General features: G+C 42.1%; 1 protein-coding gene across 1 annotated transcript in view; it reads right to left on the bottom strand.

The window, feature by feature from the left end:
* Positions 1-21,755, bottom strand: part of LOC132833454 (rod cGMP-specific 3',5'-cyclic phosphodiesterase subunit beta-like) — a 72,153-nt gene that overhangs the window by 1,348 nt on the left and 49,050 nt on the right. The window contains exons 16-21 of the mRNA XM_060851763.1: positions 21,098-21,198; positions 13,958-14,065; positions 9,358-9,421; positions 6,526-6,600; positions 3,798-3,881; positions 1,304-1,460 (exon numbers count right to left, since the gene is read on the bottom strand). Coding sequence (XP_060707746.1) covers positions 1,304-1,460; positions 3,798-3,881; positions 6,526-6,600; positions 9,358-9,421; positions 13,958-14,065; positions 21,098-21,198 — 589 coding nt within the window. The remainder of the gene's footprint in view (positions 1-1,303; positions 1,461-3,797; positions 3,882-6,525; positions 6,601-9,357; positions 9,422-13,957; positions 14,066-21,097; positions 21,199-21,755) is intronic.

Below are 21,755 nucleotides of genomic sequence, written 5' to 3'. Positions count from 1 at the left end.
ACATTCACTCCTCCACCACTGACACACAGTGACAACAAGTGTGTGGCAACTGCAGCAACTCACCAATACTCCTTCGACAGCACCTTCTAAGAACTGCAACCTTTATCAGCTGGGAGGACAAGGGTAGAAGGCACTGGGAATAGCTGCCTGCAATTCTGATCAACATCACACACCAGCCCAACTCGGAACTCTAATGCTTTTTCTTCACTGAAGTCAAAATCCTGGAACTCCCTCCTTATAACACTCTGAGTGTAATAACACCCCATGGTCTTCAGTCAAAATGTGTGTCATTGGAAAAGCACGGTCGGTCAGGCAGCATCCGAGGTGAAGGAAAGTCGACCTTTCGAGCATAACCTCTTCATCAGGAATAAGGGCTTATCCTCGAAACATCGACTCTCCCACTCCTCAGCTGTTGCCTGACCGGCTGTGCTTTTCCAGCACCACACGTTTTGACACTGACTCTCCAACATCTGCACTCCTCACTTTCTCCCCATGGTCTGCAGTTTGGCAAAATGGCTACCACAACCTTCTCAAGGGCAATTAGGGATGGACATTAAATGCTGGCTTTGCAAGTGACACCCATATCCTTTGAAATATTTTTTTTAAAACTTAAAATGATGCTATTGGTTTGTAGTAAGAGGAGGAGATTCCTGGTCATGATAGAAAGACCATCACTATCTACACAGGCAGCATATAAACAAAATACATGTTGCTACATTAACATGGACTCCCAGAGTAAAGTGTAACACACCAACCTCCCCATCACAGAACAAACATGTTAAATGCAGCATTAACAACAATTATAAATACAAGAAAAAAAGCTTCAGTAAACAAACCAGAACTTTCACTTCATTTAGGAACTGACGGTTTCATATAAATGTAAGCAGACTTTCATATTGTTACTCTCAGCTTAATTTGAACATGAGATTCAGAAGAGAAGCCCTAATGAATGAACCAGACACTTGCTGAAACAAGTTCTAGAATGAAACCACATGGAAAGCCAAAGTTTTCCTATTTCTGTTTACTTTTCAAAGCTGGGAGAATGTGAGGACTGCAGATGCTGGAGATCAGAGCTGAAAATGTGTTGCTGGAAAAGCGCAGCAGGTCAGGCAGCATCCAAAGAGCAGGAGAATCGATGTTTCGGGCATGAGCCCTTCTTCAGGAATCAGCCCTCATTCCTGAAGAAGGGCTCATGCCCGAAACATCGATTCTCCTGCTCCTTGGATGCTGCCTGACCTGCTGCGCTTTTCCAGCAACACATTTTCAGCTACTTTTCAAAGCTATAAAGTGTTTTCCCACTAACCTTTCTTTGCTGCTAGCTCTTCTTCTTGCTTCTGCCTTGCTTCTTGCAAAGCCTTCACCTTCACCTCATGTTCATCAGCAAGTTGCTTCCATTCTTTTCTATTGTTGAGTATACCATCAAGCATTGGTGTGATGGCCTCGTGAAAGCGAGAGAATTCCTAAAAGAAAGCAAGTGCGGCCATAATACTGGTTTGGTACTACAGCACCTGACTAACTATTGCATTGAGATTTCCTTTTAAATACATTAACCTTGGAAGAAACTAAAATATTGAAATTGAGAAAAATGTCTCCTTCTTTGTTAAAACTCTGCATTCATCCAATTAGATCATCCTTAAAATTGCACACCTATGCTTCATCACTTTTTTTCAATTTTGAAAATAAACATTTAAATATTTTCCTGTGTTAACTTGAATACATCAGCAAATAAAATAATTGAAATTGTCCAAATTATTTCCTCAGACTCATTCCAAAATAAATCATAGCTTTCACTCCAATGCTAAGAATAAAATATGTAAGATTTTGCTATAATATCAGAGCATGATGCTAATAATCATCATTTCTGCCAAAAAAAATGTAGCTTACAATCCCTACAATGCAGATAGAAGCCATTTGGCTCATTGAGTCTATAATGACTGTTTGAAGAGCATCCCACCGTCTCCCCATAACTTCACGTTCACCATAGGTAACCCACCTAACCTGCACATCCCTGGATACTACAGGAGAATTTAGCATGGCCAATCCACCTATCCTGCACATCTTTGGTCTGTGGGAGGCAGACTGGGAGAGAATGTGCAAGCTCCACCTGAGATGCTGCCTGGCCTGCTGTGCTTTGACCAGCAACACATTTGCAGCTGTGATCTCCAGCATCTGCAGACCTCATTTTTTCCACACAGGCGGTTGCCTAAGGCTGGAATCAAACCCCTGTCCTGGGTGCCGTAAGGCAGCAGTGCTAGTTGCTGTGCTACCGTGCAGCTTGGCTGGTAGTCAGAAGGACCCTCGCTGTCAGCTCCTTCAAGTTAACAGTGTTAAGGAAGAAACCAACATCTATCTCCTTCTGTAATGTACCTTTGCAAAGCAAGTCTAGAAAGACTTACAGTGGTTTGTCTGAGTTCATTGTCATAATGCAGTACTTTGTGGTGTACAGGTTATTCCCAGGGATGAACACCAAGATAAATAACAACTTCCAGTAGAAGTCATCAACTCAGTGAAAAATGTTCTTTTGCTGCCCGAAACCTGCAGTCCATTACCAGGTGTTGCAGCCTGGCACTCTCAAAGGTCTAGGACTCTGTGTTGAAGTACACACCAAAGCTTGGAGCAGCTGCTGCAAAGGTTCAGTGGGAAAGCCCACTCCCCTTACGGCCCTTCCTGTACCTGCAGTACACTGAGAGGTTGGAACCATGTAAGTCTCCTTTAGCTATATGTTTGACATGAAATAGATACAGTAATTATAGTGAAGTGCCTCAGAGTGTCACACGCTGCACTTTAGTCCTGTTATCTGATGTTTCTGCCCAAATTTTATGAAAAAAGTTTATTTTTTGGCAAAGAAAGAAAATTATTTGGTTTGCTTTGGTCGGTAGTGTTACATTATCCTGAGTTACTGCAATGGGGCAGATATGCCAGCATCAACAAATATTAATGCCATCCACAAGGGTTTTGTCAACATGACTAGTTAAATCATCCTGAGTTAAAATTGCTGTTGGTCTCAGCAGTAATGTCGCCACCTTTGAACCAGAAGACCCATATTCAAATCTCACCTATCCGTACGTGTGAAAAGTTTGATTAGAATAAAAGCTTCTCAACTGACACAAATTAGTCTGTGTGTGGTACGCATATGGCACTATACAGGTGATTGAAATGCTGAGGTTGAGTTCAAACCTTTTTGAGCTTGTATTTGCTTTGTGTCAACAGGAGCAAAACATTGAATGTTTTCAAGAAGGCATTTGATATAATTCTTAGTTCTAAAGGGATCAAAGATTATGGGGAAAAAACAGGAGTTGGATAGGAATTGGAGTATTGAGTTGGATGATCAGCCATGAATGGTGGAGCAGGCTAGAAGGCTGAATGGCCTGCTTCTATTTAATGTTTCAAGTCCCATCAGTCCTATTGTGTCTAATTAAAAGTATCAAGAGCAACATCTAAATTAATAGAGCTGCATCCATGATTGAACTAGTTATTGCAAAGAAAGTCGATTTATGTTTCTGATGTCAAATAGCAATTTCAAGTTCTTAAATAAACTAATTTCCAAACATTGTTCTTGATGATGTGTTTTCAAAAATTGATTTTTTAACAGGATTTCAATGTTTTGGTTCACACCATAACCGAAAGCTGAAAGTTTGCCTTTTAACATCTAGAATCCATTTTGTTCACTAAAATATACGTTATTAAGGCAGTAATTGGAAAGGAATCATTAACGGCAAAACATTTTTAATACAAGCTTCTTAGATGTTACAAGAGAAGTGATACCATATATCATAAAACATATTTGAAATACATACCTTGTAGACAAATGTGCACACAAAGTCAATGAAACCAACTTGAAGTTTTGGGAGTTCATCTGCTTTGTTCCTGTCCATCATTGGCTGGTATTTGAATCAACAAAAAGGGAAAAAAGTTATAACCTGTGACCATTGAATACAGAAGAGTTATGTTACTTGGAATCCATGAGACACTTTGGACAGATTTAGTCAGCATGGCCAGGTCCTGTGAATAGGCCAAAAACCATGTGGCAAACCCTCTTTGCAAGTCTGTTGAGAGAGGATGGCAACTCTTAGCAGCAGTCCCCATGATCACATTTGCCTTCCCTCCCTGGAGCTGCCTGTTAATTGAAGGGTCAATAGCCTCAACAGCACCATTGGACATGATGGCCACTGCAAGGTTTGTGAAGGTTTGTAGTTCAGGTTGAGGTTTAGGGTGTAGGTTTGCTCACTGAGCTGTAGATTTGATATCCAGACGTTTCATTACCTGGCTAGGTAACATCATCAGTGGCGACCTCCAAGTGAAGCGAAGTTGTTGTCTCCTGCTTTCTGAAGCTAGTGGACCTGTTCCTCACCACCCACTTCACCTTCAACAACATAATCTACAAACAAACCAACGACACACCCATGGGATCTCCACTATTAGGATTCATAGCAGAAGCGGTAATGCAAAGACTAGAACAAACAGCCCTACCAACCATCAAACCAAAAATCTGGGTCCGCTACGTAGATGACACCTTTGTCATCACAAACGAAACAAAATAGAAGAGATATTTAACATCATCAACAACATCCTCACAGGCATAAAGTTCACCAAGGAGGAAGAAACCGACAACAAACTCGTATTCCTGGACGACACAGTCGAAAGAAAGGACAACGGAGAACTACAAACCTGCGTTAACAGAAAACCGACACACACTGACCAAATACTTTACACCAGCAACCATCCTAACACACACAAACGAAGCTTATCAGAACACTATTCCAACAAGCCACCACACACTGCAGCACAGACAAACTTCGGAAAACAAAGGAGAACCACCTATACAATGTATTCAAGATGAACGGAAACTCAAAAAATACAGTCCGCAGATTCCTCAAGAACAAACCACAACAGGCAGACCAAACACAACCAGAAACTCTAACCACCTTACCATACATCAAAGAAGTTTCAGAAATGACAGCCAGACTACTGAGACCCCTCGGAATCTTAGGAGCACACAAACCCACCAACACTCTCAAACAAAAACTAACAAACTTAAATGACCCAGTACATCCCATGGACAAAACCAACGTTGTCTACAAAATTCCATGCAAGGACTGCCACAAACACAACGTAGGACAAACAGGAAGAAAGTTAGCCACCAGGATACATGAACACCAGCTAGCCACAAAAAGACATGCCCCTCTCTCCCTCATAGCCCTACACACGGAAGAAAAAAAACACCATTTCGGCTGGGACAACACATCTATCCTGGGACAGGCTAAGCAAAGACATGCCAGAGAATTCCTAGAGGCCTGGCACTCCAACCACAACGTCATAAACAAACACATAGATCTAGATACCATCTATCAACTCCTCAGAAAACGAACAGGAAATGACATCACCACAAACCCCAGGAACCCCCATCCAGGACAAACATATAAATAGAAAGCAGGAGACAACAGCTTCGCTTCACTTGGAGGTCGCTACTGATGATGTTACCTAGCCAGGTAATGAAACGTTTGGATATCAAACCTACAGATGATGGCCACTGCTGGAACTGCACCTGGAAGAACAGGACACAACAGAAGGGATGGCACCCTCACAGAAGTGGGGTCTGAGTTGGTGAGGCAAGCCATGGCAAGAAGGTTGGGGGTGGGTGTTGCTAGTGAGGGCATGAGGCTACATTGCAATAGGGGCTGCTGGAGATCTCTGTATGGGCCAAAGAGTAACTGGTCAGGAAGCACTCACTGACCAACCTCCTGATTTCATTGGTGCTAACAGGCCTTTGGCTTAATTGTCCACTGGGCAAGATGGCACCACTTCACAGGGCCCACCTTTCAACCTTCATCACCCAACCTGATCCCAGAGGACTGGTAAACCCAACCCATCATTTCTAAATCCAGTCAGTAGATACTCAATATTTACGTAACTTAAATTGTTTCTGACTTTACACAAATCTGGACTGAAACTTGGAGCCAGGCTCTCAGTTTAGGTGATAATTTATAATAAGTCTTTGAAATGATGAAGGGATTTGAAATGGTACATATTCAGAAAGGGTTATAAACATAAGGTTTAAAGAGGGAATTCAAGAGAAACTTCTTTAGGTAGAGATCTCTTAGAATATGAGACTTGCAGCCACACGGAGTGCTTCACACAATCAGTGTGAATCAGTGCCAGGGATGGCAGTTGTGGGGTTATCAAAGGCCTGTGTCTTTGAGCTAGGGGAAGGGTCACTGGCATTATGCTTGGCTCAGAGGCAAGGCCACTAGTTTCATATTGGGCCAGGGGTGCTCTCTTTGGGTCAGGGTTTAGGGTCAGTTCAAGAAGCAGCACAGGGGCCTGTGCTTTCCTACCCTGGTCTAGATGCACCTGAGGGAAAACTAGGTCGAGTATGTAAGGGAGAAAGAACAACAAAATATCTTGAAAGAGTGAAATGAAGAAGGATGGGAAGAAACATGTGGATTCATCCAGAACAGACCAGGTGGGCTGAAGCGTCTTATTGTGCTGTTAAGCTGAAGGGTTTGAACATTGCTTCATACTCACAATGGGATTCTGTTGTAAGACAGTTCTTTCCAAGTCACCCTGTTCCCAGAATTCAGCTGCGACTAACAGAGCCACCTGTGAAACAACACTCTGTATCAGTACAGCTCTGAAAGGGTCCCACATGATAAACACATTTACCTTTGTTTTCTACCTTAGCATCGCTTTCCTTTGTTTTAGCTTTCTATTCTAGCCCGAACCCAGCCTGCATAATGATGGGTAATTTGATAGCAGATACTAAGAACAATGCAAATTCTGTTCATTCACTGATAGTTACTAGTTAGGAATCAGGATTGGAAAAATTGGCTGACGGGTTGTTCCTCTTCTGACTGAAATCACCTCCATTTTTGCTTGTGTTTTTCTATGTGAGGTTAGCTACTGTAGCACTGACAAAACTTTTTTTAAAAAGCTAAACAGTGGTAGTGTAGTGGTAATAAAAAATATCCAGAGGGCCAGGCTAATGATCCGGGGAACATTAACTCGGCTCCTTTCTCCACAGATGCTGCTAGATCTGCAGCGTGTCTCCAGCATCCTCGGTTTGTGTACAGGAATTCCAGCATCTGAAGTAATTTGCTTTAATCCTGATGTTCTGGGGACAAGGGTTCAAATTCTCCCACAATAAGGTAAGGAAACTTAAAAGAGAGTCTTGCAACACAATGGCGGTGCCCCTATCTCTGAGCCAGAAGAGCTGGGTTATGGTCCCAACAGGCCATGATATGTGTCATAATGTATCTAAACAGGATGATTAAAATAATTGATGATTGCCTGGTGTGTGATTTTTAAAAGGTTTTTTAAAAAAATTCTCTCGTTTTCAGCCCTCCCCAGTTTATGCCTCAGAATAAAATACAGGCAGAGAGCTTACTCCCAGATCACAAACAAACTATAGTCCACATGAGGTGCAAGAAGCTGGTTGGAATGATTGGTCTTATGACCTTTACTCCTTATGAGCAAATCCAATCCTTCCAACCACATTTGATGTGGGCATAACTTGCAAGCTTAGCATTTATTGACCATCCATAATTGCCCTTGAGAAGGTGAAGAGTCACTTTCTCCACCACAATTGTGTTTTCAGTAACACTGCGGTACAACTGAGTCATTTCAAAGGGCACTTGAGAGTTGACCTCATTGCCTGGTAGGTTGCAAAGTGTTCTACAAAGTAAGGGCTAGATTTTAGAAGCTAACAGCCTGTAAAAGGAGTGTCGTCACTGAGCGACATTTGTACTTAAGGATGAAAACTCCAACAATACAAGGTCCGTAAGTACATGATGGATATATGTGTTAATGAATATGTGAGTGACATTGCCAAGCAGAAGCCTTACATTCATAGGAAGAGTCTTCTGCCTGATTCCCCTATAGTGTACCTCACAGTTTGCATTTACACTGACACATATTGTAATTCAAAGCCCTCCACTCCTCTCATTACAGTAGACCATTTCTGCCAGTGTTTGGTGATGGGTACCCCAAGAACCAATGATTAAGTTGCACTGCTTCAAGCAAATTGGTACCTTCTGTCACCCTCCCTCTTACTAATTACCCAGCACCTGACAGTGTTCATTATGGACTATTGAAATATTGTGTTTCAATCTTATTTAATCTATTTCTTCAAACTACCATTCATGAAACAAATTTTTCACAGGCTAAAAATTCTGACAGCAATCTTAAACCCTCAGAACTAACTGCTTGTGATGTTAATCTCATGAACCGATTGAAAACAAGTGGAATCATTTCTTGGTGAATGCGGCAGACACAGAAGTGTCTTTTGGCCACTTTGAAGTTAATGACCACAACTTTTCAGACTGCGGCAGCCTTTCTTTCCTATTGAGTCAGAAAATATTGCCAAGACTTGTTTTTAAAACTTTCAAATCAAGTAAAGGTGAGAGTGGGATGAGGAAATGAGTCTTTAAAAAGGATTCTGTTCGCCGAGCTGGAAGTTTTTGCTGCCTCACAGGAGGCTCCAATAGCACTGATGATGTTCCCTAGCCAGGGAACGAAACGTTTGCAGCAAAAATTTCCAGCTCGGCGAACAGAACCACAACAACGGACACCCGAGCTACAAATCTTCAACCAGACTTTAAAAAGGATTTGGACAACCATTCTGTGGTCTTCAGTGGAAACAGGATCAAGTGTGGTGAAAAGTTCAGCTGTCACCTGGCTACATGCCTATTTTGAGTTGCTGGAACAGCCCTCCTTTGAAATGTTATTGACTAATGAATGTAATCATTTCTAAGCTCAGGTTTGCAAGATGCATAATGCACAGCAATGGAAAATGCTTTCCAGTCCTAAAGAATGGCTCTATCAAAACCATGAAGTGATGATAGTTTAAAGAGGTTATAAGGATATAATTTTCCTGTCCCTCTTTCAAATATTCACCTAGGTCTATCTATGAGTAAACAATTAACCCTCAACCTGTCAACTATTTTGTGATGCATTGGCAAAGAGTTTGCAAAACATAAAGATGCAAATTCAGACACATGGGATGGATTTGCAGTAATACTTTGGTTTCATCATTCAGCTGTGGAGCAGGAGAGTCAACATCAGGATGGACTTATCATATTTCTGATGAAGGGCTTATGCCCCAAATGTCGACTCTCTTGCTCCTTGGATGCTGCATGACCTGCTGTGTTTTTCCAGCGTCAGACTTTGCGACTGACTCTCCAGCATGTACAGTCCTCACTTTCTCTTTCATCACTTACGTAAAACATCAGATGGACTAAAGCCCCAGTCATGACAGGTCCATTAATGATCAAAATTTCACAAATTACAAGCAGCATCCAATCAGGTGGCCTCACACTGAGTTCTGGAAAGTATGCAATGTTGTTTCATCTGAGAACTCACCTTGCTCTGAACCTCCCAGGGTTTAGCAATTGCTGATAAGTCACACCCTGTCATCATCATGGCCCTGAATGTAACAAGAGCAAGATTAAAGTTCAGTGATATCTTTATACAGGATTAGATCATCATGGCACTGGAATCCAGCTACAATTCCTTAATTACCAGTGTAATGATTGTGTAGAATGAGTTCCCTGAGTGGGGCTGTTAAACTGATCCAATTAGGGAGCCCTGGCTGACAGATAAAAACAGGAGCGTCAGAGATTCTGTTCAATGAGAGCTGGCTCTGAGGAAGCCGGACCAGTGTCAGGAGCTATGCACATTTAAGTACAATGGCGATGGGATACTGGTCTCCGTGGAGTCACTTCAGCGGTGATGAGAGAAAAAAAAAATACTCCTAAAGAAATTCAGTCACAACAGTTGTCTTTGAGATGGGGTAAGCATTTCTGGCATCATGCCATTATTTGGGAAGCTTGACTTGTTTTGATCCTGCCATCGAAGACTGTGCCCAGTATGCAGAAAGAATGCTTTATATTCTCTGGGCAAATGATATTGGGGCAAATGAAAATCAACGAGCAATCTCCTGACAGCTTGTGGACCTGCAGCTTTTTTGGTTATTAGGAGCCTGATGTCTCCTGAAGCACTGGATACTAAAACCTTTAAAATATTGAGGGATTTAGTTAAGGAATATTACAATCCTAAGCCTCCTCTGATCCTGAGATGTTGTCGGTTTTACATGGCCGTTTGAGAACCAAGGAAATCTGTGCTTTTGATTTTTGATGCTGTTAAGGTGACAGACAGAGGTGTGTGACTTTGGTTTAATCTTTATTGAGATGCTGAGAGACCTTTTGGTATGTGGGATTAATGATGTAACCATGCAAAAGCACCTAGTAGCTGAAGCCAACTGGACGTCAAACAGGCACGACAATTGGCTTTCCCACTGGAATATGTGGAAAGTGGAGTATGTGAGCTACAGAATATTCTAATGGAAATGGGCATCCTCACCAGGCTGACTGAGCTTGAGGAACACCACTTCAGTGAAGATTATTGCACAGCCTCATACTCAGGATATATGCTGAACAGAGGGACTCTCGGTTAGCCCAAAACAAAACAGAAAAAAAAAGCCAAGTCTCGGCCACATAGTTAGCATTTTCTCCCAGGCCAGCAAGTCATTGTAGTTGCTGCCGGTATATGGACTCGAGACAGCAAGAGTCCCATTGGGCTTGAACTGAGTAAGAGAAGTCATAGGCTGATACCCGGGAGAGTGCACAACCTGGAAAACCCAGCTACATCTGGGAACAGTAAAATTGCTTTGCAACATCCAAATCAGAACCAATCAAAATAAATGTTTTATTAAATGTTCGCCTAATTCCAATGGAGCTTGATTCTGGTGCAGCTGTATCATTGATTGCAGAACCAGTCTATAACAAAATTCATTCTGAGCTCCAACCTTGAAGTCTGTGCAAGCCCTTGGCTGGACTGAGAACCTGTACCGGGGAAACCCTAAAGGTTAAGAGTACAACTTTGCTTTTGGTCTTTGTAAGAAGCATCTGGGGTCAGATACCTCTGATTATAGTAGAAGGTTCAGGTCTAAGCTTGATCGAGTAAAATTGATTTGAGAAAGATTCACCTTGATTAGCTCAACATTTTTAGATTAGGGAATGGCTGCTTGAGTGAAGTCCTCATTAATTACATGATATTTTTCAGGAAGGTCTAGGGACTATCAAAGGAACCAAGGCCACCTTGCACATTGACCAGGAAGCAATTCCATGATTCTGCAAGGCCGCTTCAGTGCCATTTGCCTTACAGGCAAAAATAGGGTCAGAAACCAGGAGGATGGAGAATAAAGGGATCATCAAGCCAGTACAATTTGTGGAATGGCAGCACAGGTCATACCGATTGTGAAGCTAATGGGTCAGTCTGTCTTTGTGGGAATTTTAAACAAACAGTAAACTACTTCTCACTGTTGGATAAATACCCAATCCCTTGTATAGAGGATTTATATGCAAAGCTGGCAGGGGGAGGTGCTGTCCTATACAAGGCTGGGCATGAGCCATGTGCACCTGCAATTGTATGAGGATTCCCAGAAAATGCTACAATTAAAACCCATAAGGGTTTGTAACAATATACAAGACTGCCATTTGAGTTATCTAGAGCCTGTGCCTTTTTTCAGAGAACAACAGAGAACATTTTACAAGGTCTACTCCAGGTCGCCATCTATCTGGATAACAAGGAAGACCAATAAAGAGCACTTACAGAACTTGGGCATGGGCCTTAGACGTTTCTTCATGATGGACATACACCTTAGAAGGGAAGAATGTGTGTTCCAGGTGCCCCAAGTGACCTACTTGGGCTACAGAATCAACACTCATTGGACGATAATGTGAGGATGATCAAAGATGCCCTGGCTCTCACGTCTGTACCTGAGCTTTCCTTGGGCTGGTGAAATATTATGGAAAGTTCATATCTAACCTCGCCTCCGTCCTGGTACCCTTACATCTGCTTTTGAAAAAGGGTCTCATATTGGAAATAGTCTCATAGCCTTTAGGGAATTGAAGAAGCAGCTATCACTGTCTTAGGTGTTGGCGCACTATGATCCCAAGCGAGCTCTGGTGCTGATAAGTGATCCCTCTCCGTATGGTATTGGGGGAGTGTTGTCTCACAGATGGCCCAATGGAGAGGAACACCTAGTAGCATATGCTTCCTGGACTTTGGTTGATGCAGAGTGTAAATACGCCCAAATAGAGAAGGAAGGTTTGGCGGTCATCTTTGGTGTAAGAAAGTTGCACCAAAACCTTTATGGATTTAAATTTGCAATAATAATGGACCACAACCCCTGCTGGGTTATTCAAAGAAGCCAAGGCTGTGCCAAACATAGCTTCAGGTAAAATTCAGCAGTGGGCTCTAATACTAAGAGTATATAATTATATGTTGGAACACCTTATTGAGGCCAAGTAGCAAATGTGAATTTTTTGAGTCGCCTCCTGTGGGCAGATACATCAAAGGTTGAGCCACCATTGGAAGAGTTCATTCTGGTTTTAAACTTTCTGAAAAGACTCGCAGTCACAGTTGATAATATCAGACTGTGGAAGCAAAAAGAGATCAGATCAATGTGGAGGGCATCATTTTATTGTTGGGAGCAAGAGTGATTGTCCCGATTAAAGTTCACCGCTAAATATACTGATTAGCTTCATTTAGGCGTGTCCGAAATGGTGATGTTGGCGAGACATTACGTCTGGTGGCCAGGATTGGATGTAGACATAGCCGCATTGGTGGGGCAGTGCTCAGAGTGCCAAATAGAACAAAATTTACCGCCAGCAAATCTCCCACTTTCGTGGGAATGACCAGATAAACCCTGGGCTCTGTTACATGTCAACTATGCCGGCCCTTTCAGGAGCTCAATGTTCTTACTCATTGTGGATGCCCACTCAGAGTAGTTGGATGTGCATAGGGTTCATTTTTCAAACACAGGGCTGGCAATAGAGGAGTTGTGAGTATCTTTGCAATATAGGAGCTCTTGGAAGTGTTGGTCACAGGTAATGGGCCAACGTTTACCAGCAGAGAATTTAACTATTTCCTAAAGTGGAAGGGGATTCGGTATATAAGAACAATTCCACACCATCCATCACCAAATGGACTGGTGGAAAAAGCAGTGCAAACTTTGAAAGCAGGCTTAAAGAAACAGCCTACAGCTTCACACGATACCAAAATGTCCTGGCTCCTATTTGATTCTTGCACTCTTTTTGCAACTAAAGCAGAGTTGCTATTGGGGAGAAGGGTCCACACCAGTATAAAGCTGATCTTTCCAGGCCTTGGAGGGAGGGGGTGAAATGGCATCAGGAAAGTCAGTGCTGGACACAAGTCTCCCCCCAGTGAGAGAGTTTGTTTCAGGGAATGAAGTTTGGAAATAGCCAAAGCAAGGAATGGGCCTGCATGGGTAAGCAGCAGGGCTTATGTGAGGTCCGCTCCTGGGACATACAAAGTAAGGCAGTCCTGATAAAGTACGTGGACCACATGAAAGCTGCAAACTCACAAACGGGGTAGAAGCAAATCATACCTGACCCCTCAGAACAGCCAGGGAGGCTGTCAGAACCCATGGGTTGTTACCCTCCATTTAGCACTGAAGAAACCTCAGAGTCTGAGATGGGCATGGCGTATGTCACAACCTCAACACCTTTACCACCTGAAGAACAAGATGAATTTCTTCCGAGATACTCTGGGTGCAAGAGGCGGGCTGCAGTCAGGTATATGCACCCACACCCAAGGCTGAGTTGGAGGAACCAGATGCAGTGCAAAAACATTCCAGGAGAGGCTTCAAGAGAAAACACCGGCCTACATCCCTGGGCTCAGTGTGGGCGGGATGGAGTGATCGTAATGAGATCAGCCAGGTGGACCTCATAGAATATGAGTTCCCTGATTGGGGCTGTTAACCTGGTCCAATCGGGGAGCCCTGATAGATATAAACAGGAGTGAACAGAAGTTCTGTCCTGTTCATTCTGAGGGTGCTGGACCAGTGTCAAGTGCTATGCATGTGTAAATAAATAGTGACTGTGGAGTCATTTCATCCAGCAACATCTTTTATAAGATCTTAAAAGGCTTTGCTTACATGACAATCTCTTTCTTGGTCGTTTCCAGTGACATATATTCCACCCAGGCCTTCTCATCCTCATAGGTTTTTGACAGGTCGACAATCTTTTGAAACATTGTTCTTTTTCTATAGGAAAAAATAACCTGTGTGTTATAAAAGTGCCTTTACAATGAACCTCACATACACTCCAGTAAGATAAGGGCCATTCCCCGGCAAACTGAACTCTAACCCGGCCTCCTCTCTCACTTACTTTATTGGAAATTTCTACCTTTATCAAAGTGGTTCTGATTTTACTTCTCCATAAAATGAGTGCAGTCGCTCAAAACCAGCGGTCTGAAAATTGGAGTTAGCGAAAACCATACATTTTTAGAATGTACTGTGATTTTCTTTTAGGCAGAAGTGGGTACTGCAGATGCTAGAGATTAGAGTCAAGATTAGAGTGTTGCTGGAAAAGCACAGCAGGTCAGGCAGCCTCCGAGAAGCAGGAAAATCGACATTTCGGGCAAAAGCCCTTCATCAGAAAGGGCTATTCCTGATGAAGGGCTTTTACCCGAAACCTTGATTTTCTTGTTCCTTGGATGCTGCCTGACCCTCTGTGCTTTTCCAGCACCACTCTAATCTTGACCATGATTTTCTTTTGATTACTTTACTCAATTCTAATGAACTTACCGACACAAAATTGTCCAAGTACTGCATTGTGAGAGACTTTTCTCTACCACCGTAGCAAAGTCCAAAATCTGGTGAGATCTTAGCACAGAGGCTGCTGGTTTGAGAGAATATACCTGTATTGCTTTATTGATAAATTGCAGCAATTTGGTATCACAGTGACTTGTGGGAATCTGGAGACATTCCTGGGGAATATTAAATATGCACGAGGGAGAAGGGAATCAAAAATTATGCCGATAGGGTGAGATAAATGGGGATGTAAGGATGTTTAAACAGAGTATAAACATCAGCTGTCTTGAATATCCTATTTCTGTGCTGGTAGCTTTATGTTGTAACAGTAAGGTTGCAAGTCTATAACCCGACAGAGAACAAATTCAAGATGTAAATCGAGGTTGTAGCACTATACATGTGTTTTGCATCAGGGAGATCACCACCTACATTTACAAAGATGGAAACTTTCCCAGGACAACTTTGCTTTTTAATTACATCATTGTTTATGAGAATAAAGAGGTCCTCTCAGAGAATGAGAATGATTGTGAAAATCCAACATTTATGTGGCCTCCTGTGCTCTAAATTTAAACTGCTTTCAAGAAGTCCAGTGACCAAAAACAAACAAAAAGGCAAATTAACCAAATACATGATTAACAATTAAAATGATAATGTCAAGTGAACAGCAATAATGAAGCCAAAAGCTGTTCAGTCCCACTATTGTCACATGCACCCAGCTAGTAGAGCAGCCCATGGTATTCTACATGGTATTCTCTTGGCACATGACTCCTGACCACTAGGTGGCACTCCCTTACAAAAATAAATTGTCTGAACCTGACAACTGCAAATGAAACAAATTTGAAAGATTTTTGCTTTCAGAAAGTTTTACTTATATCAATGCTGACAGAATGTATAATGACAAGGAGATTATAGTATATTTTTAATGTCTAATAAATAATTAAACCTTTGGTACTGCAAGAAGGCGCACAGCTCATGTTTTTAAACTGTAACATCGTGGGGCAACCACAAGTATTTAATAGTATGTTTGATATTTTATTTTGTTTTATTTACTGGTGAAATGTGAATATCGCTGACAGGGCCATCATTTATTGCCCGTCCCTATTTGCGTCTGAGAAAGTGGTGGTGAGCTGTCTTCTCGAACCAGTTAATAGCGTTATAGTAGTTACAAGCCTTCTCCAACAATATAACAAATCTCCAACTCATGGAAACAAAAGAACGGTCACAACAATCATTGAGATTCCATCGAAATGATGTCAGAGACTTAACAAAATCTCACTGATTACTATCAGTGTTTGGTAAAATAGATTTGGTTTTATAACAGGTTATTTAAAACTAAGTTTTGTTCTTGAAAGGAAAGACAATGAATCTTCAAATGGTGGTGAGCAATGGGTCAAAGGTCATTCTGACATCATGCGTAATTGCCCCATGGCCATTGGCCAAAGGGATTCAGACCATTGACAGCTGAAAGCCTCTTTGAACTAAAGTGCATCAACAAAAGACAATCTTAGGGGCAGAGAAATATCCTCATTCTTGTAGATGATAGACCTCGAGAGGGGAGCTGTCTTCTTCAGAAGGAAGTTGGACCAGCAGAAGAGGAGGATGACCCAAGGAAGAGTTCCCCAACATCTTGTCTATGGAGCACAATGCTTCCTTCACAACTTTAACAAGACTGACAAATTCTGCAACAATAGCCTATGTGTCCTCTGGTGTCAGTGAACCATCCCCAATTATCACACTTGCATACTCCTCTTTATCAAATTGGCTTAATGTATCACATCTAAACTGCTGCTTCTTAATTAACTCAAACTGCCAGAAAATTGCTTACAGATAGTTAACTACCTATATTTAGGTAACTGTCATCATGAACGCCCAAATGTAACAGTTTGTAATCTGCTGACTTTAAAATATTTTCTTAGCTTCAAAGCTACACATTGCCATTTTAGATCCAACAGTGAATTGGTGAGGGAGGAGACCAGACGTCAGTCCTTATTTTAGTTTCAGATTTCATTCAGAGTGAGACATGAATAGCTGCAAAATCCACAACTCACCACCAGTGTCAGTAAGCGCCTCATAACATGTATCCAATGACAGACAGCTCCAGCACCCACTCATCATACTTACTTAACCTTAATTTGTACAATTAATATTTCCACCTCTTTCCACCACATGATCTGAAAGGTCTCAAACTATTCACTCTAAAAAATTCTTAAAGATTCCAGAACTGGGTGGTCATTGTTTAAAGGTATGGAGTGGGCCATCTAAGACTGGGATGAGCTGAAATGTTTTCACCCAGAGAGTGGTGAGCCTGTGGAATTAGCTCTCTAAGAAAGCAGTTGAGGTTAAAAAAAAATAATGTTTTCTTAAGAAGTGCCAGAGTCCATTCATTCACCATAGTTCACAATCTCTTATGTCACAAACAGAAACAGAAATTGCTGGAGAAACTCAACAGATTTTGCAGCATGTGTGGAGAGAAAACAGAGTTAACACTTTGAGTCCAGTGACCCTTTTCCTGAAATAGAAACCTTCAAGCATCAGCAATTCTTGGTTTTATTTTAATCTATGATGTCAGTTTTACAATCTTTAGGATTGCTTCTTTCACCTTAAAGCTGAAGTGTACTGAGATACAATTTGTTTTTTTTTGAATTTCATGATTTCTACAACAAAAAAGGATGATAGTTTAAGGAATATGGTGTTCTTGGGCTTGCCTCAACCTTATAGGCCCTTAGTGAGGCCACACCTTGAGTATTGTGTGCAGTTTTGGTTTCGTAGTCTGAGGGAGGACATTTTGCTGTTGAGGGAGCCTGGCCAAGGTTCACCTGACTGAGGGGTGAGGAAAAACTGGATCAACTGGGCTTGTAGATCAACTGGGCTTGTACTCACTGGAAATTAGAAGAATGAAGGGGGATCTCATAGAATCGTACAAAATCCTGACGGGACTGGATAGGCTACAAACGGGAAGAATGCTCCTGATGTTGGGAAAGTCCAGAACAAGGGGTCACAGTCTAAGAATAAAGGGTAAGCCATTCAGGACTGAGATGGGGCCAGTTCATTAGATATATTCAAAAGAGAGCTGGACATGGGCCTTGTGGCTAAAGGGATCATGGGATATGGAGAGAAAGCAGAAGTGGGTTACTGAGATTGCATGATCAGCCTTGATCATATCGCATGGCGGTGCAGGCTGGAAAGGCTGAATGGTCTACTCCTGCACCCATTTTCGATGTTTCTATGTTTCAATCACTATAGTGTTGCATTATCCCCTAAAGACATACACTTCATCGTTACTTCTGAACTCCACACAGACAGTCCCCCGAGGCTGGAATCAAACCTGCGACCCTGGTGCTGTGAGGCAGCAATGCTAACCACTGAGCCACTGTGCCACCCCGAGAAAGACTAGCTCAAGGTAAGAGTTGACTTCAGGATTAGCAGACTCCAATGCATGACAACCACCCCAATTATTGAATCTAACAGTCCCAAGATACAGGACATGCTTCTTTACAAACCTAAGAAATAGAGACAGAGAAAATGGGAGGAGGAGGAGGCCATTCAGCCCTTTGAGCTTGCTCCGTCACTTATTATGATCATGGCTAGTCATTCAATCAATGGCGTGTTCCCACCTTTCCTACATATCCTTTGATCCCCAAGTGATGCATACAGCTCCTTGAAATCATGTAAGAAGCAGCTGAACAACTCCCAAACATGTGCAACGGGCAGACAGTGTGAGTTTAGAAATCCCATTCACTAATTGGGCAACAGCAAAGGTTTCTAAAATATGTAAGCAGTCCAGATGATCATATGAAGTGATTATTGATAACAGTGCTACATCGCAAAAGAACAGGAGCCATCTCAGACAAATATACAGGACACCAATCAGGCACAAAGAGAGAAAGCAGGAACACTCTAATTTCCAGTTTTCTGGGCCTATCTGCCTCCTTTTCACCAGAAATGTGCAATCCCTCCACATGAGGGATGTGCAGTCCCTGTCATGAGGGACTAAAGGGTGTCTGCTTCTTCCTTGGAAAAAGGCCAGAATAGTCCCTATCCACTGCCACCCTCATCCCCCTGGCTGATCTCTGTCTCACTTTTCTCCTTTAACTTGGCTCCCTTTTGCCAAGTTCAAAGGTACCTGTCTGGAGCCCAGATGTTCCTGCCTTTTTGTGGGGTCTGTGGAATGTACCTATTTTCTGTTTTACTTGGGCCCCCCGCTACAACTCTTACTCCAATGATGATGATTATGTGGTGATGTTGAGTGACAGAAAGCAGCAACAAGACAAGCAAGTTATCAAACAAATGCAACGGAGAGTTGTTGATATTGTAGTGCTGATGGAAAATGTTGGAAGATCACGAATGTAACTGGGAAGAGACTGAACTTGGAGAAAGATGGAGAATTAAGAGGTACACAGAATGTAAGAGCAAGGAGGCAATGTCGAACTTGGATAAGGTACTGGTTCAGCCTCAGCTCAGTATTGTGTCCGGTTCTGAGTGCCACATTTTTTGTGAAGGATTTGGATGGAGTACAAAAAACGATTCAAAAGAATGTTTCAAGCTGAGGAACACCAATTATGAAGATAAACTGGAAAAGTTAAGACTGTTTTTCTTGGAGAAGAGAAGGCTGAGTGGAACTTCGATAGTGGCATTTATAATGGCTACCATCCATATTTTCTAAATGTGTGGGTTCTTTAAGGGTTTACATGGTCAACTATGTGCAAGAATAGCCACCTGGTGGTCTAATGAATATTGCTTATTGCCGCTCTGCAACTATTTATAATTATGGGATCTACTATTACTACAAAAACAGTAGAATAGGAGGAAATAGCCCTTGATTCATCTCCCACAAAACTGTGCTTTACTCTTCCATCGCCTCCTTATCTCATAATCACACAACATTGGTGATGCTTATTGCTCCCTTTCAAACCCACGTGGAATAATTCCAAATATTGAGTGACCTGGACACAACAGATGGAGATAAACTATTCCAACATGTGAAAAAACTGAGAATGTGGAGATTCAAAGTAGCAGAAGAAACAAATGCTACATGAGAAAAATCTTTTTCACACAACGAATGTTTCAGGTCTGGAATGTTCTTCTTATGTGAGTAGAAATAGTCATCTAATGTCTCCTTGAATGCCACACTTGAACGTGTCTCCACCATATTTCCAGGCAGTACATACCATACCCTTTGCTGAGTGAAAAGGCTTCTATTGCAAATCACTTTAAATCTATGCCATCTTGTTCTTGCTCCCTTTACAAGTGGGAACAGCTTCTCCTCTCTACTTTATCTAGTCTCCTCATAATTTTAAAAATTTATCAGATCTCCTCTTAACCTCCTTCCTTCGAGTCCCAATCTTTCAATTCTATCCTCTTAAGCTTGTCTTCCCTGCAGCCATTCATGTAAATCTTCTGTGCAGATGCTTCAATGTGCAATGGGCCCATTCTGGGGAACTCCACTCTGAAAAATTTCCATTAACCACTACTTCCTGTTTTCTATCACTCAGCAAATTTTGTATCTCGGTTGCTACTATCTTGCTTAAAGAGTCATAACTTTTTACACAATTCTGTTGTGTGACCCTCCATCAAACGTCTTTTACAAGTCCGTCAACAGCATTAACCTCATCGACCTCTCTTGAAAATCTCCAACAAGTTAGCGAAACATGACTTTCCCATGCTGGCCCTCCTTAATTTACCCGAGATTTGTCCATCTAAATTCTATCCTGAATGATTGTTTCTAGAAGTTTCACCAGCGCGGAAGTTAAACAGACTGATCTATAATTACTAGGCTTACCCTTACATTTTTTTTCAACAAGGGCATAATCTTTGCAATCCTCCAGTCATCTAGCACCTCCCCTGAGTCTATGGAAGACTGAAAAGTGATGGGTAGTGCCTCCATAATTTCTACTCTCACTTCCTTCTAGATACTGCCCTGAGTAGAAGGGCTATTTTGGAAAATTACATTTTTATTCTCAGTGCTGTTCTCCAAGCGCTAGCCTTGTTTGACAATTTCCTGGTGCTGGGTTGAATGTGTAACATGCTTGCAAACCTATTGGAGTCCAAATGAAGAACTTCATCCCATAGAACCAACAAGTAATTTTCCCTATATTGTTAAAGAATGTGGTTCCTCCAAAATATTTTTGTTCAGTGCTTCAGACAGGATCCTGCCTAACTTGATTTTCTCTTCATTTTGTAACTTCTTTAGCCAGAAAGTGTTGAATCTATGGAATTCACTACCACAGAAGGCTGTGGAGGCCAGGTCATTGAATATATTTAAGACTGAGACAGATATGTTCTTGAGTATTAAGTGGATCAAGGGTTACAGGGAGATAGCAGGAGAATGGGGATGAAAAACATATCAGCCAATACTTGAATGGTGGAACAGACTTGGTGGGCTGAATGGCCTAATTTCTGCTCCTATGTCTTCTGGTATAAGTTGTCTGCAACTTAAACAACTACAAAGCTGTTTGTCTATAAAGGAGACTCACTGTCCCTTACTTAAAGTAGAGCGCCAAATCTGTTGCAATGATCGCAACATCCATCAGATGGAAGACGTGCTCATACTGCCTCCTGTTCAAGTTTTGGAAAATGTTCAAAGTCTGGAAGAGAACCAACAAGACAAATTTGAGCTAGTTACCCAATGATAAAGTAAATGAGTACTACACCTATCATTTTCACAGAAAGTATTAGCAGTTAGCTACGTTGAGAGGGAGGGGAGTGAATCAGCAGTCAGACTAAAGCTGTTCTTTACAGGTATAGCTGGAGGATCAAAGTACAGAACCTCCTTTCTTAATACATTCCCAAGTCTGGTGATAAATTGCCACAGTAACCCAATGCTAGTTTGCAGCTGATTGATTGTTAGTTGACTTGAGGTAGAATTTCCAGTCTTCAACATCAGGATGTCCACCCTGAGAAACTTACTGGCCAATCAGAGGCTGGTAGCTTTCCAATTTGGCAGCACCAGGGGAGGTCTTGTGGCCCAGTGGGTAACATCCCTGCCTCTGATCCAGAGGCACCGGATTCAGGTCCCACCCCAGGACTTGATGGCCAAGGAGTGCGGGTTCATAACATGGCCAACATTTTAAACATCCTGCAGATATGCCAATGGCAAGTGGTGTCAGGGGAAAGTCACCTACAGATCAGCCAGAACCATGTG

Source organism: Hemiscyllium ocellatum, chromosome 36, assembly GCF_020745735.1.
Source record: "Hemiscyllium ocellatum isolate sHemOce1 chromosome 36, sHemOce1.pat.X.cur, whole genome shotgun sequence".
Classification (NCBI taxonomy): domain Eukaryota; kingdom Metazoa; phylum Chordata; class Chondrichthyes; order Orectolobiformes; family Hemiscylliidae; genus Hemiscyllium; species Hemiscyllium ocellatum.
The sequence above is the reverse complement of the archived record's forward strand: the minus strand, read 5'-3'. Positions and strand labels throughout refer to the sequence as shown.